Source organism: Acinonyx jubatus, chromosome D2, assembly GCF_027475565.1.
Source record: "Acinonyx jubatus isolate Ajub_Pintada_27869175 chromosome D2, VMU_Ajub_asm_v1.0, whole genome shotgun sequence".
Classification (NCBI taxonomy): domain Eukaryota; kingdom Metazoa; phylum Chordata; class Mammalia; order Carnivora; family Felidae; genus Acinonyx; species Acinonyx jubatus.
The window spans coordinates 83093701-83111200 of record NC_069393.1 but is presented as its reverse complement, the minus strand read 5'-3'; the positions used below and the strand labels follow the sequence as shown (position 1 = coordinate 83111200).

At 50.8% G+C, this 17500-nt stretch overlaps 1 protein-coding gene across 12 annotated transcripts in view; it reads left to right on the top strand.

The window, feature by feature from the left end:
• Positions 1–17500, top strand: part of EBF3 (EBF transcription factor 3) — a 128723-nt gene that overhangs the window by 75645 nt on the left and 35578 nt on the right. For 8 of the 12 annotated variants that reach the window (XM_053207859.1, XM_053207861.1, XM_053207862.1 and 5 more), the window contains 2 exons: positions 12619–12700; positions 16193–16337. In XM_053207859.1, coding sequence (XP_053063834.1) covers positions 12619–12700; positions 16193–16337 — 227 coding nt within the window. The remainder of the gene's footprint in view (positions 1–12618; positions 12701–16192; positions 16338–17500) is intronic. The other 4 variants (XM_053207867.1, XM_053207863.1, XM_053207866.1 and 1 more) reach the window with 1 other exon arrangement.

The following is a 17500-nucleotide window of genomic DNA, read 5'->3' as shown; positions in this document are numbered from 1 at the left end:
TCAAGTAACAAATTGAATGTTTAATCTTTTTCCATGCAGATTGAGGGTGGCAAAGTGGCAGTGGCCTCACAACAAATTGAGAGTTCTCTGGTGGCTCGTGGAGTATCAGCTATTTTGCCTTCGGAGGCCAATAGAGGGTGTCAGCAGGGCTTTGTCAAAATATATCACGAGCGTGAAGTTGTAAAATTGCAATTTACAACAAAAAGACTTTGGGATAACGGGCAAATCTTAGGCATGCTAAATACATAGCAAATATTTAGAGAGGCTTTGTAAGCAATTTAAATATTGTTAGGGGAAGTTGCTTAGCATCTGTGGTACATCCCAGAGGTAAAGAAAGAAATGTATCCTATCAAATGGTAAATAGTCTATTCCAAATGATAAAAATATTCTTTAGCTACCAGCTGATGGAGTCCACCTAATTGGTTGAAGGTAGCTTAAAGCCATACCAGAAATCAGGCTGGTGGCTGCTCTTTGAGCCTGTCACAGGTCTCTTGGCGTTAGGGGGCTGTCATCTCTGTCTGTCCTCAAATTTTGAAGTCCCTGGGGGCCCCGGGGACCCTGGGGGCAGCAGTGGTGGCAGTCGTTCCTCCGTGTCGTTGGAACACGGGGGGGGGGGGCGCGGTGAGGGGGGCGCTGGGGTCGCACACCGAGGCCCGGTGTCCTGACCCTCCAGGCCACGGTTCAGGAGTGCTCGTACTGTTCGGCCGGGGGAGGGGGGGGGCGCTCAGTTTGTTAAAGGTCCTGTTGTATATTAATTTTAAGTTGCAGCGTCTGCACTACAAGATGATGCCACTAGCATTCTGATTAAGGATTTTATACATGAAAAAATTTTCATTATCTGAGTTCCCAGAGACCTCCCGAGTGGTTGGCTGCCTGACCCACAACTGTGTCTCAGAGTGTTAGGGTGGCCGCCCGGGCAGGAAGGTGTGCCCTGTGCTGTTTGCTCCGTTACATGAGCAATTAATGGGGCTCTTTACTCTCAGGGAAGCCAACAGACTTCATGACCAAAAAAAAAAAAAAAAAAAAAAGAAAACCACTTAAGTGGATTTTGCTAATTTTCCCTTTGATTTCAGGAGCGTGAAGAAAGCACGTGGAGCCACTGAGTTGTGGCGGGGTACAATAGGGTGGCAAGAGGCTGGCTTCTATGTTCTGTGCAGTTCGCATTCTTGACACATGCGACCCAGGCCGTGGGGAAGAAGTTAGGGACTGCCGCCTACTTTTTGTTTTCTCTTTTTCGTTTTTTAAACGTTTGTTTATTTTTGAGAGAGACAGAGACAGAATGCGAGTGGGTTAGGGGCAGAGAGAGAGGGAGGCACGGAATCCGAAGCAGGCTCCAGGCTCCGAGCCGTCAGCACAGAGCCCGACGCGGGGCTCGAACTCCTGTGAGACCATGACCCGAGCCGAAGTCCGATGCTCAACCGACTGAGCAGGTGCCCCTCCCCGCTTTTTTTTTTTTCCTTAAACAGGATATTCTTCAGTTAATTCTTCCTGGTTGCTTTCCTTAATTCTTGTAACATCTGCCTAAACGAAGGGTGAGGCTATCTCAAAGTGAATGACAGACTTGTGTGTGTCCTCTCTGATCACACCAGTAAGGAAAGTGTTTTCGAAACTCACGGGTAGGCTCTGCTGGCCCTTTAGTTCTTGGGGGTGGGGGTGCTGCTCAGGTCGTGGGTGGGTGTGAACGGAGCCCCTTGACAGGGAAGTCTGCTGGCGGAAGAGCCAGAGAGGAAGACGGGACGACCCAGCTCAGAGGAAAGGTCTGCCCCAAGTTTGCTGGCTGGAGGGGAGCTGTGTCCTGATTGCACAAGGGCGTCCGTGTGCGCCCCATTGATGCTGCGGCGAGAGGCCCTCTAGTGGGGACAGGAGGCACTGCGTGCCTCTCTGCCTCCGGCAACAGTGCTGTCCCTCAGGACCCCAAGCTCATTGTGGACCCCCTCGGCAGCAGGAGGGCAACGAAGTGTCGGGGGGGGGGGGGGACGGAGGGTGCTTGGGGGCTCCCTTGTGGATCCTGAGCATAGCAATGGGAACCTGCCGGGCTGCCCAAGTGCCAGGGCTTGACCACAAGCAGAGGTGATGTGCCGCGTTCCCCCGCTCACCTGCTTTGCCGGATGGACGCTGGGTTTGTGAGGTCACCCTCCTGAAAGTTGCAGTCGAGCAGGACAAGCAGAGAGGTGCTGTCCGATGTCCACGAGGCCAGTTCCACTCGTGGTTCTGTGGGGGCGGTGGGGACACCTTTCTGGGTCCACCGACTCTGCTGTCACTCCCCTGGCCCAGGCTGTGCCATCTGTAGGGCCCCTGCTCACACTGGGATTTTGATAATTCTCTACCTTTTTTTTTTTTTTTATAATTGCAGAATCATAAAATATTTTAATTTCAAGGTTAGCAATTTTCTCTTGCATACTTAATTTATAATTAGCTGGTTTATAAACCTGTTCTGCGAATATAATTTTACTGTTGCCAAATGTTCTTCATGAATAATTAAGGGCAAATCCGTATTTATCAAATTATTAATATACCTAATAGCCTTGTTTCCATAAACAATGCATTGGAGTTGGATTTAAAGAAAACCACCTCTGAGGGATCTGGTGTTCCGTTCCCACCACGGCAAGGACCTGCTCTGGGCGTCTGCACAGAGGGGTGCTTGTGCTGTGTTGATGTCACGGCCCCCGGCCTTCTCTCCTCCACAAAGGCCCAGGTATCAGTAGCTGGACAAACACAATGGCCATTCACCAGTGGGACTGGCCTTCTCGGCCTCTTGAACAATGTTGTTATTTGTTCTAGCAATTCACCAGGAGCATTTTTGGAGGAAATGTAACAGATGAAACCATGCTTTCAGCCTTTAAAAGTCTCTTTCGGCATGATCCCACCCCCATTAGTAGGGGACCGCTTTTCAAAGTGAGGAAAAGCAACTTTTATGTGCGAGTGTGGACCCGAGGCGGGCATGAAAAGCCTCCGTCCCGCCTTGCGGTCCGTCGACCCCCAGACCGTACAAGGTTCGGTCCAGAAGACGGAGGACGGGCCGGCGGAACCTGAAGACTCGCGCAGGGGGTGTGAGTGTGTGACACTCGGGGAGGCTCACGCGCCCCCGCCTCCCCTCTTCAGCTCCCTCCCTTCCATGGAGGAGGACGGCACTGTCCTTTCTCCTTGGGCCAGACCTCAGATCGTCTCCTCGCCAGAAGAAGATGCCCAGCTCACACTTAGGAGAAGCTGCGACGACCGAACAATATGCAGGGCCACGGTGCTAATTCGCAACTATTCATTAAGAGCCAAACTTGTAGGGTCCATCCGCCGAGTATCCGCCGGGTTTCTAGGGCGCGGTCTCCGAGCCCTCCGGCGGGGTGTTCCAGCAGCGAGGGGCAGGTGGTCCGGCCCGGTGAGCTGGGTTTGTGCTCGCTTATTACCATCCACCAGGTTTCTGGTTGAGGCTCTGGAAGGAGGTAGGGCCGGGCCCCGGTCTTCTTGGGGCTGGCATATGAGCCCGCTCGCCATGTGTGTGCGACTCCGTGTGTATGATTCATTCCAGAGCAGTTTTAGTCCTCATAAAATATTCATTTTGGTTGTGCAGGGCCCTGTAATTGCCATCTCTCACCCTGAATTATTTATACCTTGCACAGACTGACAAAGCTTTGCCATGCGGCACTAGATGAATCAGAAACACGGATCTTTGCTGCCAACAGCATTATAGTTTCACAAAATATGGCACCAACGTCATTCTGGGCTGCCTCATCTCTAAATCCAGCTTTTCTTGATTTGACATTTTCTTTACTCTTCCATTGTCTTAGTCAGGCAGAAAGGTTGCCTCTCAACTCAAAGCAGCAACCTTTCTTGCTTGCATTATAGCCGCTGTGCTTGAGAGGACTAATGTATCTTTATTGCCCTTACTTTTTTATGCTCGGTAACAAGACAGTGCTTGGGCTCACTTTAGAGCCATATATTATACATTAGCGATAAAATGATGCAAATAGTCCTGAATACTCTTCAAACAGATAGTGGAGATCAGCCTGGACCTAGCTGCTTGTCACAAAAACAGAGAATAAAAGGTGACGTGAGAAGTTGGGCGGGGGGCACGCCCCCGGCTGTGGGCCCCGAGAGCAGGCCTGGGCCCAGGTGTGGCCGGTGCCCGGCTTGGGTGTCTTGGCTGGCGGGGACAGGCGATCCGAGCACCCTGCTCCTGGCCCCCTGAGTGCACCCCCTCCCCGCCAGCCACCCCCTCCACACCTCCGCCCCCCCCCCCCACCCCGGCCCTGGGCTTGCCCGTCGCCAGCCTCGCTGGGGGCCCCGGGCACACTGCCTCTCATCCTGCCTGCCCCCCCCCCCCGCCCCTCCCACACTCCAGGATGTGAGCACTTAGAACGAGGGACCTTGGAACCCCTCCGAATATTTAGGAAAACCATGTGAATGCGAATTAGGGGCTGGGAGGCTGGAGCCAAACTCCTCCACAAACCTTTCGAAACTAGAAAGCAACCCAATGGACTCTGAATGCCAGGAGCTTACGTTTCTGAGAGGAGACAATGACAGCCGGCAACAATCCCGGTGAAAAATCCCTGGGTGCCGAAGGCTCCAGAAAAGATCATGTGTGGAATATTCACACACAGAACTGGAGGGCGGCGTGGGGAGCCCAGTAAGGTTTGCCGTGATTTTAACACCTCAGCCCTTCCCTGAGCCACAGACCAGGATTAATTTATGGCTCCTGGCTCATCAACAAAGGGACGTGAAGAGGGTAGGCTCAGTGCTGTTCCGAGTAATGTATGACCTGTACACACATTTCTCTTGTATTTGTTGACACGCAGGGGTAATGAAGTTAAAGCTTCGCACACATGTGCCCCCTCATTAAGCTGCATTACCTGCATTAAAACTAATAATTGCCACTCAGAGCTGTGCTCCCATTAATCATTTATAATGTTTTAATAAGTTTTTAATCAGGACCTAAAAGGCTAGAGAGGCTGGCATGGGCAGGTTCGACACTGGTGTCCTGTGTGCATGCACGGGCTTGATTTAAAATGTGATTTTTTTTTTTTTTATTAATAATTCAGCCCACAAAGATGCTAGTTCTTAATTAAGCAAGCTGGCGTGGATGGGGTGGGGGAGGCGGGGGACGTGCATGTGAGTAGGAGATTGTCCACTTGGAGACTGGGTGGGGAAAGCCCCAAAAACCAAAATAACCAAAAAACCTCACATTTGTTTTGAGAATGGTCTCCATAATGGACAAAAATCGGAACGGCAAGGAGATAGTCCCCATTATCTTCAGATCCCTAAAAACGCACCCGTGTCTGGTGGGAGAGGTTTGAAGCCCTAAGTTCGAGTAAGCGAAGGCACTTAATCTCTGCGCACAAAGTCTCTGTGAAAAGTCCCCCCTGGAGCTGGCAACAAGTCAGGGGGTGCATCTGATGTGAGCCAAGTGATGCTGGCATTTTTCTTAAATAAGGAGCTTCGTGATCAGAGCTGGCAAATAGAGCAGTGTCCAGAGGGAGTGAGGAAGCTGTTTTAATGAGCCCGCAGCGAAAGACAAAATACAGACTGATTGACAGGGCGAATGATCTGGTGGGGAAATAATGTCAATGCTGCATCGCCCATTAGAAATAGAGAAATAGGTAAAGAGGAAAAGGGAGATAGGCACTTGAAACGAGAGCGAGGCCTGGTGCAAATACAGTGCACTTCACGCTTCCTTTGTGCTGTGCAGTTGACTTCTTTTAAACAGATAACCTTATCAAAACTATCACGAACTATCAGCAACAGTTACAGAAAATACTAACTAGGATCCTGACAGTGAGGCGGGTAGGGTAGCCGACAAAGCACAGGACTCTGGGATGCGTTTGCTTTTCGAGTGTCTACCTGGGTTTTACTTATCTGAACACATTAAAACCACCCGGAAAAGTTTAATGCAAGTCATAGAAATTTCTCCAAAAGGAGGGCTTGGCAGGATCTGTTACGGAGGTGGATATTGAACTGGTCGGCAAAGCTATTAAATCCCATCAGATCTCCTTGGCATCATTTTAATGAGAATCATTGCAAAAGTACAAGATCATGGTATCTATAAGTGCCTCTTGACAGCCTCTGCTGAAATTGTGATGAAAAGGAAAACCATTATAGCAGAAATTTAGCGATAAGGCTGTTTGGAGGGACGGCGGGGCCTACTGTGGCTCTAGACCGTGAAGGGTTAATTTTCTAAACCTAATAATGTTCGATAGTGAGGTATTTGTCAGGAGATAAAGAAGTGATAGAATCTGGGAAGTGGGTCCCTTGGTGATTGTAGTACAAATATTGTTAATGCGGTGTGGTTACTACAGCGAAGGGAAGTAAAATAGCTCTGGTCCACTAGAGACAGGCTCTGCTACAGTAGAGCAGGAACCTCCAGACAAAGGCCAGTAATTGTTGAACTACGAGTCAAGCCGTGGATATTTTCAAATCCTTATACATCTACATTTACATGCAGGGGACGGCGCGTGCGGTGGTGGGGGGGGCGGGGGGGACGGCCGCACAGAGACCAGGAGCCCACAGTGGGGAGGCGGGCAGCCCCAGACCTCTGGCTGGGGAGGGGGCCCCTCGCGGAGGACATCTGGGCACAGCTGTAAAATTCAGTACTGTCACCCTCTGCCCCTTCGTTATGACGTCATGTAGGCACTACAAGTATATGAGACCCATAACTTGAAATGTACAAGAATTTAATAAGTCTGGTGTTGGAACAATTTGTCATGGCATATTTGAAGAATAAATCAGACTAATGGAGCACACTTTCCCTCCCGTGTGGCATTACGGAACGTGAGCCCAGTAATCGCTAATGGCAGGAGAGGGAGAAAAAGAGAGGCCTGACATTCAGACCCTCGCATTTTGGAAATCCGATACGTATTGACCTGTGTACTATCTCAGTGCACAGATCTGATGTCAGCAGAATGTAGTCTTGTATAGGAACTGCTCATTACAGGTTTTGTGAAGGAAGCACATTGTCTCTGAGCACCAGAACCCGATCGGCTAGAATTGCTCAGTAATCAATACTCCAGCGACTGATGGCCGGGCACGCACACACCACAGCTGTGGCCACGGCTTTCAGGGACTTCCCAGTAATTAGCAGGGACTTCAAGGAAGCACTCCACTGGTCACTTTCTTATCAGTCAGGGAAAAGTCTCTTAAAGGCTCTATCTTTTAATTTGACTCTTTAACCGTTTCCTTTCAAGAGCGCCTTAGTGGCCACAGCCACGACTCCCAGAGAGGGCCCCCCCCGCCCCCGCCCCTGCTCCTCTCCACGCACACATCCAGTTTGGGCCGGGTGGGGGCTTGGGATTGTGCTGAGCAGGAGCGGATTGACGGGACATGAAATTCGCCGTTTTACAGTGAACGAGTCAGTGGCATTTAGTTCCTTCCCAAGATTGTGCAAGCCCCACCCCTCTCTAGTTCCAGGCATTTCCACCCCCCACAAATGGAGACCCTGGGCCACTGAGCAGTTGTACCCCACCTCATCGCCCTCCCCCCCGCCCCCCCGCCCCCCCCCCCCCCCCCCCCCGCCACCACGAGTGGGCGGGGACTTCTACGGCTGTGTTTTCTGGTTGGTATCTGATACTCTTTCTTGTCAAGGTAATATTACTAAAATAGTCTCCTGGTTTTGTGTTCTGGATCCAGGAACTACAAACGTGGGGCTTGATCTGGAATGGGGTTCTTGGGTAACCTCCAGAAGCTGTCAGCGCCATGATTTACACACGAATGCTTTGGGTTTTCTGATTGATGGCATGGAGCTCTATCCGTGGCCGTGTTCATTTGCAGCTTATTAAGAGCCTGGCCTTAAAATGGAAAAGCGAGTACCCCCTCACTCCACCCCCCACCAAAAAAATATATCCGTATTTTTCACTCTTGACTCAGATTTCCCGTCCTGTCCATAGAGGAGGGCCAGAAGAGGAGGTCGTGCCTCTGGGACAGAGGCTGGGATTGAGGTGTGGGAGGGGCCTGTTGGAAGCCAGACCTCTTTGCTCTGAGCCCGGAGCTCAGCCTGTGCTAAGGTGTGGCCTGAGGAACCCTGGGACGGGGCCGCCAGGCTCACACCTTGCAGCACGCTGTCACTCGTGTGTCCAAGCCCTGGCAAGACCGAGCCCCGGAAGAGTCTAAAACTTGGTGATTAAAAAAAAAAAAAAATCCCTACCTATAGGGCTCCCGAAATGCCGGGAAGAGGTAATTTCAAACAAGTGATACCCACGTGCAAAAGGCAAGCAATTAAAACCGCTCTGAGTTCCTTTTTTCTCCTCAATCACCAGGGTGCGCACGCCAAGCCCACTGCATTTCTAAGGAGACAATCTATTTCTCCTTTGACCAGAGGGAAAAAAATCATTATTACATGATTAGTGGCTTCAGTTAGGTGAGAAGCGGCAGTGCAGGGAAGGAGGTGAGGGTGAGTGGTATTAATTACCTAACACTTGCTGGCAAGATAATTTTATCAGTGATTTGGCCACTAGTAAGTTGCAGCTTTTGATAAAAGTGGGCAAGTTCTTAGCTCCTAGAAACATGAGGGAAGGGAATGGTGTCAGATGAAATGCATCTCATCAGCTTTTCTCTGACAAACCAAATTCATTCCTTATGTAATTGATAACGGCCTTGTCCAATTATTTCACACATTACAATACACAGAGGCCCCCTTACAGGTTTTGCAGGGTTGTAATTAGCTATGCTAATATCTCCTTTATTGGCCCTAATATTGCTCGACACCTTTTGCCATCCTGGAACCCACGAGAGCCCCATGGCCTGTCAGGACCGCTGATTATTGAGAAGGATAGCTTTAATCAAACATAATTGCAGTTAATTTTTCTCTCCTGCTCTCTGTTGCCAGCGTCTAATGCCACGGACTCCTTGATATTCCATTAAATTACAATTAAACAGCCTCCTTTGTTTCCGATTGTCCTGAACACCACCACAAAGTTCTGTAGCCGTTTAAAGAACTGTCTGTCCTAATTGCCTGCGCGCACACAAAGGGCCAATTTATGCGATGCCCATGTAGAATTTAAACAGTTCGTAATGTAATGGATATTACACAGGAGCCTAACACTACAATTAAAATGATTTTCATCAGATAGAGCAGCTCTGGTTAATCAGCTTCATAAAAGTAAATATAAATGAACTAATTCATAGCTTAAACACACAGAAGTGGAGCAGACTCTGAAATGAGTTACTGCAGTGGGGGGCTTGCCCCTCGTCATGGGCTGCTGGGGGCGGGCTCCGGTTAAAACGCTTGATCCCGTGTTTTGCTGTGGCCCCACTTATGGCGTCCACGTCCACCACGTGGCCCTTCTGGTGGCGCTGTGGCTGTTGGAGAGGATGCCGGCATGGATGCGGCCAAGGCCAAACCTGACTTTCCCCGCAGGTGCAGCCATGGCCGGGCTTTGCCAGGTAGCGGCCCCTGCAGACGTGAGGGCCCGCCCTGGAGCTGGCGGCAGAGACCGCAGGCAGGTACCCGTTGCCGGAGCCAGCGGACTGTCCCGTCCCGACCCCCAGGCAGCGGCCGCTCGCCCACCTTCCCAGGTGCTGGCGAGCGGGAGGGAGCCCTCTGGAGCCTGCTCGGGTGGCCTTCTCTCCTAATCCCTGCACGCTCTAAAAGTGGAAAACCTGGTTTCGGAAGTAATGAGCTCGCACCTCTCCCCCTTCTCATCGCTACTGAGAACTGTCCGGGGTCTTGTCTGATGTCTCCGAGCAGAACATTACTGGGGAGTTTCCGCCGATGTGAAACAGTTTGCCCTGGGCGGTTGCCTTCACTCCTGCCGGAGAGAAACAAGTAAATAAAGCCCATATTTCAAGCTTGATTTACTCTGGTACCTACTGTGAAAGATGATGGCTCTTTAGGGAAATAAAGACAGGGTCAGGGAATTAGTGTACATAATGGTCATTTTGATGATGGGCCAACAGATGCAATGGAGAAGCATACTGTACACAATTAAGCATAATGTACTAATGACAGGTTAGAATTTTTATCGCCTCTTTGCCATCGAGCAGCAAATCCATGTTTAGCAGTAATAAAGAGTTTATTGGTGTTAAAGCCAAAGATTTTCTGACATAGGAAAGATTTTTCCCTTCATAACAAGAGCATTAAATCCTTTGTGTACCAGAGTCTGGAAGTAAGATATGTAAAGTGGTTGTCAGATATTTCTTAGGAAAAAGCCAATTACAGGGTAATTGAGTAAGGGGTGAGAATTACCATTTGACTTCATGTGTAGGGCGTTGGGTTTCCTCCCCCTCCCCAAACGTCCGCCCAGCGTCTCGCTGAGCCCTGGCTGGTGGGAGCGTCCCTGCGCTCTGGGCGTGCTTGCACCGTGTCTGTGGTCAAGCACTGGCTCGTCTGTCGCATCCGCCTTGTAACCCCAACAAGGGTAAACGGTAAGCACGAGGCTGCCCTTCCTCCCGGCTGAGGCTTCCTCTGTCTGGCCCTAGATGTTGGGCCTTACTTTCTGTGATCGGGACCAGAGCTCTTGGAAGGGGCTCTACCCTCGGGGGCCGTGCACGACACACCTCCCCCGTGTGCGTCCACGGCCCACGAGATACTGGGTTGGAAGCAAAAACTTCCGGCGCCACATCCCAAGCAAGTGTGTGTGCACCCATCCCCGGCAATGCTTCGGCTGTCCACGGGGCCTAGCACCCAACTCTGTTCAGCTAAAGTTCTGCGCCAGGCCCAGCTCACCCTCCTCACGGCCAGTGGCTATTTAGACCATCTTCAGAACACTCTGCTGCCTCGCAGGGGAAGGGTGGGCCACCTAAAAAGATATCGAGGAATTTAAAGAAACCTCTTCTGGAGGGGGGGGTTAAAAAAAAAAAAAATCTTTCGCATCACAAAAAAAGCTCCCGCAGACGGCTCCATCCAGATGAGAGCTTCTCAGGCCGGCACCTGCTCAGAAGATTAGCCGGGTGGTAATGTGTGGCATAATTGCACCATGTGGCTGTCCCCGAAGTGAAAACCTAATTGGTTGACTGGACGATAAGTTTGTGACGCCCTCACCTTGTTAGGGCCTCTCTGATGCAGTTCGAATGCAGTGTGGCCGCAGGTGCGCCTAATTTACCTCGCTGCAGAGCGCGTGGAGTTTAATTGCACAGTGGTTGTTAGGAAAAATTGGTGGGTGGAATATCAAGTGACTCACTGTATGCTGATGGCAGATGGTACTGAGAGGCACTGTGAGCTAAGTGTATAGGTGAGGGGAGTTAATAAAAGATGTAAATTCTGGCCTAAAATAGTGAGGCCTGGTGGTATGTAAGAAAATTTAATTAAGTGGCCACGATTCTTTTTCCCATCAATTGGGTTTTCTTCTTCCGTGCGGAAAAGGCGTCCGGGATACGTTGGGAATGCAGCTGGAGGGATGAATCTTGGTCGGTGGAGTCTTCTTATTTTCTGATGTGATAATTGTCAACAAGGAATCTTGACCGTTAAGGCTGAGTTCAAGGAAATCATGTGAAACTTCATAAAACATTAATAAGCCTCAGGTAGGACAGGGGATATTTGGACAGAACAGAGAGGGGAGTTTTGTTGGTTAACTTTGCCGGACAGGATGCTCAGACACTGGTAGAGAGCATGCGTGTCAGCACAGAGACCCCGCCCCCGCCCCGCCCACAGTGGGCGTGGCTTTGCACGCAGAGGCAGAGGGGTGCAGTCTCCCCCGGGGTATGTGCTCCAGCCAGGTCTCCCAGCATCCGTGGGCTCACGTGGTGGGCTAGAACTTCTGTTGTGAGCGAGCATGCGGGCATGGAGGGGACAACGTGATGAGATTTTTGTCACAGCATCTCAGCACCCTGTCAGGACCCCTGAATCTTCATGCCTCAGAGCACAAGGGCAGGGCTGGGGGTGGGGGGAGTACAAACGGCTGTTGCCTCTGAGCCAGGCTAGGCTGCGTCTGCCCGCTCTCCCCCTGAGCCGCGGTTTCATTGTTGTATCCCCAAATCATCGATTAGTTCCCTAAACACACACACAGACTTTTCACAGACGTTATCGCAGCCCTTAGAGCTCACCCCCAAATCCTTTCTTTTCGTAAGAGTTGCACCCACTGTAACTTTCGAAAATACGCCTTTGGAAGTGTGTCTGGCTGGGCGGTGGCGCCCTCGGGGGTTACGGTTGCCAGATGAAGTTGAGCGCACCCAGTTACGTTTGAGTTATGGGCGAAGAGCAGTTTTTTAGGATCGGTGTGCTTTGGGATGTTCCTGTCCTAAAAAATTACTCGTCGTCTACCGGAAACGCCAATGTAACCAGGCATCCTGTGTTTTTATTTGCTGAAGCTGGCAGCCCCATCTGGGGCGGACAGTTCCCCAGTGCTTAACGTGCAAAGGTCCAGGCAAGAAATGGCCAGTCCGAGTCACAGCTGTTATCATAAAGCTTGGAGACCCATAATGTCAAGACAGATGTAAGTCACTGCTTGTGTGTGTGGACACCTTCTGCGCTGGCCGGCAGAGCCCGGGGCGCCCTTGCCCACGCCGCCGGCGTCATCTCCCGATGGCGCCCCCTGCAGGCGACGATTCATTGTCGTGCTAATCGGGCGCCCCCTGCAGGCAGCGAGCAGCGGGCGGTCGTGGGTAGCCTTCACTACTCCCCGCGCAACGGCGTCTTTCTAAAAGTCTGTGAGTTTGTCTGATAACCCTAACAAATATCCGTTTTTTGTATTTTTGTAGATTCTTTCTAAAGTTTTTCCTCAAGTGCAATCAGAACTGTTTGAAGAATGCAGGCAACCCTCGAGATATGCGGAGATTCCAGGTACTCGTTTCTCAAAGACACGCGGGCCGTGGTCCGCACTTTTAACGTGAAATTTGAATTCTCTGATGTTGTGATTGTTCAGAAAACAGTCCTTAGTTCTCCAAGGGTTTGGGAGCAAACCAGAATCGGTTCATTTGAGAAAAAGATTTAAATCGAGTTGCTTTAAAAACAATCCAGCGTCTTTAGGCTCTGAAAATGGGACCTTGGCTTTGCAAGGTGCACCTCTCAGGGTGGTCACGCCATGCCTGCCCACCGTGTTGGGCTTCCAGACATCTGGAAATTGGAATCATCAGAGCTGTAGGTTAAGTCGGGTTCCCTTTTACATTCAACCGTGGTAAGTCTTGTGGGTGTATTTCAGAATGTCCTCAAAGTCCTCTCCGTGTTAGTACGTAACGTAGCCTGTTTCCTCAGTTGTACACAGTCGTGTACGACTGGTTCGGACTTGGAGCCCGTGCTCAAGGTCGTCGTTTTAGGGATGGGTGGATGGAGTTTTCACAGGGCAGAGCCATAGTACAGCCTGTTGGGTAAGCATGAGACTTTGGGCCCTCCTCATGAAGCGAGCCTCGCCTGTTTGATGCAGGCCTCTTACAAGTTCCAGAATGTTCTCCCAGCTGTTTCCTTTCCCTCAGGGTTGATCTGTTCTTGCTTCCTTAAGCCCATGCCTGATTGCTAGGCTGTGTTCCTGGGTGCAGGCTAACTCATATTCTGGTTTGCTTCAGAGGACTTCATCTCCAGGAGAGAGGATAGAGAGCTGGATGGGTTATCGCCGAGTCCATAATTTTCTTGCCTTTTGAGTGGTTAGGAGGTTACTTCGGGGTGAAAGGTACACCATATACGATGGATCATCTTGCTGAATTTAATTGTAAAAATATTCTGGGCTGGGACACAGAAGTGCTGCTAGTCCCTACTAACCAGAGAAGAATCTGGCAGCGAGTGGAAATGAATGCTACATTGGATGGCTTACCATCAAACCGCTCAAGGTCATTTTTAGAAATTTAACTTACCTTCCAGGCTTTTAGGACACGTGAATTTGTGTTACAGCCAATCAGCCAGTCAGAGAAGGGTCTGTGGGCTGGTTCATAGTCATGCTCTGCAGGTCGGGGACAGTGTCTCTGGCAAACATCTGGGCCTGCTCCCACCTTCTTGCACCAGGCTTCATGGTGATACTGGCCCATCTAAGCAGAGCGGAGGTCATGCCTTGTCTCGCCGTTGGCCACCATGCCATCCGTTGCCAGTGAGCCCACAGTTACTAGAAGGATGGGCTCTGCTCTCTTTAGCTCATCTCCCCGCCTTGCAGAGGATTTAACCGGACTTAAGAGTGTGTCAAGGCTTACACAATATCTCCAGCTGGCTTCACAAACTCAGCACCTTTCTGTACGTATACTGCAGGGCTGGCCCTGGCCAAGAGACAAAACACAGCTTGTCTGCTTCCTCTGCTGAACTACACACTTTTCCCTTGGTGACTGACCTATATAGAGATGACAGAGCCAAGACTGTCCTTTTTTTATTTTTATTTTTACCTTGCTTCTTTAACGTATCATGGTCTAAGAGCCTGAGGACGGTCAAGTCTGTGGCTCAGAGTTAGTTACGTGGCCCTTGCATCGTGCTTAGATGAGGATACAGGTACAGGTGCTTCACAGCCCAGGCGAGGGGTGGCCCTGCATCCTGGGGATGTGGCAGGTGCCCACCCCATGGGTGGTGGCTATCAAGGAGGTGATGACACATCTGACATTGGACGTAGGGATGCCGAGGGCGGGACCCACAGTGTTTTAAGGCTCGGTGGGGGGGGGGGGGCAGTATTATGGAGACTCTCGCAGTCTTGTAGAGCCGTCCTGGGAAGGAAGCATCAAGGAAGGTGCCTCATGAGGGAGTTTTGGGGGATGTGGTGGGTGCTGTCCCTGCTTTACAGTTTTCTTGTGGGCCTGAGGTTTTTTATAAAAACCATCAATTCCCCGTGTATTCATATGTATGTATGTAGTGTTGACCTTTTTTTTTTTATTATTAGTTTTCTTTATTTTTGAGAGGCAGAGAGAGACAGAGCACCTGTGGGGGAGGGGCAGAGAGAGAGAGAGAGACACAAAATCCGAAGAAGGCTCCAGGCTCTGAGCTGTCAGCACAGAGCTGGACGTGGGGCTCGAACCCACGAACTGTGAGATCATGACTGAGCCGAAGTCGGATGCTCAATCGACTCAGCCATCCAGGTGCCCGACCTTTTTTTATTCCTTAAAAATGCTACTTATTTTTAAATCTTTGATCACTTTTATTCTTTTTTTTTTTAATAGACTTTTTTTTTGAAGAGCAGTGTTGGGCTTTCAGGAAGAATCCACAGAAAGTTCCGAGAATTCCCGGACATCCCCCTGGGCACACCCTCCCTGCCAGTTGGCCCTGTTGTTAATGTCTTGCGTTGGTGGGGTACATTTGCTACATCGAATGAACCAGGGTTGATGCATTATTAACTAAGGGCCGCTGTAGCTCTGGCTTTCAGTAGTCATTTTACATGGCATGTTTGGGCATGTGCAGACCAGGCAGGGAGGGCACACGTGGGCTGGGAGGCCTCCTGGTCCCTCCTCTCCTGCTCCAGCTGTGTGTGTGTGGGGCTCTGCTGCTCTGGGTGGTGCTGGCCCTCCCCGCTGCCCACACGTGGCAAAGAGCCAGGCTCCCTGCACCCTAGATGCGGGCTTCAGCCGCACGAGCCCTGCTGTGAGGCCCAGACTGGACCAGGGCTCACGCCTTTGCGACTCATGTCGGCTGTCCGGCAAATAATGGACCGCGTGGGCTCACCTCTGTTTAAGAACGATCTTAAGGCTGGGTGGGGAGTCCATTAAAGGATGCTTGTCACAAGCCCACCTGGGAAGGTGTCTGGGGGCTGGGCAGGGGTGACCCCGGCAAGGGCGTCTGTCCAGCAGAAGGGGCCATTCCACGGGCACCAGGGTCCTTGCCGTCCTCTGCTGGTGAACCTGAGAAAGATACTTGCTTTGGATTGACAACACTTTCACCATTGATACTCAGCGTGGTCTTTTCAGATGCAGAAAAGTTCCTTAGCAGACATTGGACGTAATTGTAACATCGACCCAGGGGTGTCGGACTGTGGGTAGTGAGTGCTTCTGATTTAGGAAGCCTGTTTTTGGCAACTCTGAATCCTCACAGTGCTCCAAGGGAGGACAGTCTCAAGTGAACTCATTTTAATCAGATAAACTATCCGATCAATATGCGAACAGATCAATCAAAACAGCAGCTTTAAAATGAGCGGCTGGAGGGGTGTTTCTCTCAATTGAACTCACTCGTTAGCATAATAGGAGATGAAACTGTGATTCAAATGGGGCAGGTTTTGGAGAGAAGCAGTCTTGAGTCCAAACAAAACAGCCCACGGGCCCCCCATTAGCCAGGGCTGCGGGGGGTGCGTGGCGGAGGCCCCCCAGGAGCGGACGCCGCTTCCCTCGGCCACAGCGCTTCCCTTTGCCAACTCGTTTCACGTCCACTTCGTCTCTGCAGGTTGTTGTGTCGACAACAGTCAACGTGGACGGCCACGTGCTGGCCGTGTCTGACAACATGTTTGTGCACAACAACTCCAAACACGGGCGGCGGGCCCGCCGTCTAGACCCGTCAGAAGGTACGGCCCCTTCTTATCTGGAAAATGGTAGGCACATGTTACATGTCTTTTTTTGTTTGCAATGCTTCTTTCCCTCTGCACCATTTTTTATGTTGAGTCATGTCCAGCCGCCCTCACCGGGTGCCCCTCTCGGGTCGGACAGCCCCGGCGGGGGCACGGGCGCTCCCCGGAGCCCCCCGCCGCCAGCCCTCCCCGCCCCGCTCTTGTTGTGGGAGAGGCCCTCTCACTCACTTCACCTGCCACGGGCTTTACGTTACTGGTTTGTTTCTAAGCTTTCTTTTGCTTGGAGCTTTCCTTGCGGTTTTAATTTATTTGGTTTTATTTTGGCTGTCCTCGGCCCCCATACAGAAGGTCATCCCCAGACACTCTGTGCACGTCTCAGTGGGTGGTTGTGTGGTGTGGTCCCATGAGCTCAGAACACACTTGGAGGACCAGTTCTCGTCTCCGGATGCAGTGGGCCGGGGGCGGGGGGCAGGGGGAAGGGGCAAGGGGCTGAGAACGAAAACCCTATAAAACGTACCAAATGCTTCCAAGTGCCTGACTTCTTGTTTTGTCTGTTAAAAGAGAAGAATTTTGCTAAGAGTGATACAGGCAGGGGGCAGCGGTCTTAGACATGGCCTCAGGGCTCAGAAACACTCAGACGCCGAGGGCCTTCCCCAAACCCCTCACTCACGCAAGTCCCCACGGTTTATCCCACAGCCTTTAAAATAAGGTCCTTGTCCTCTATACTAAAACACTGCCCCGTAATCACGAGATCCTGACCGATAGGAGTTGTTGTTGTTGAGAAAGTAATGTGAATTGCAAACAAAACACGGTTAAACCTCTTGGAGCAAAGAGCCCATAAGACAAAAACGGTTTTAAGGCAGATCCTGTACGCTGAGGTCTCGAATTCAGGAGCCACACGTGAGGCAGGCAGATGTGTACCAACAGGAAAAATGAATGAAGCGTGTGTAGATGGTCAGAGTGAAGTATGATTCAGACATCTAGAAACTGGAAGACAATTTATGAATCTGCTGTGGTCCACAAAAATAAACTAATTTGTTTTTCTACATTAATGACTGAGGTATAAGAGAACAAAAATATCATAATTAAAGGTCGCCCTGGGCACCAGAGTCATTAGAATCTGTGACGTACTGTTTATCTCCTTCCTATGCACTGAAGGTAGGTGTGTGTTCTCCTTAGCAACCATC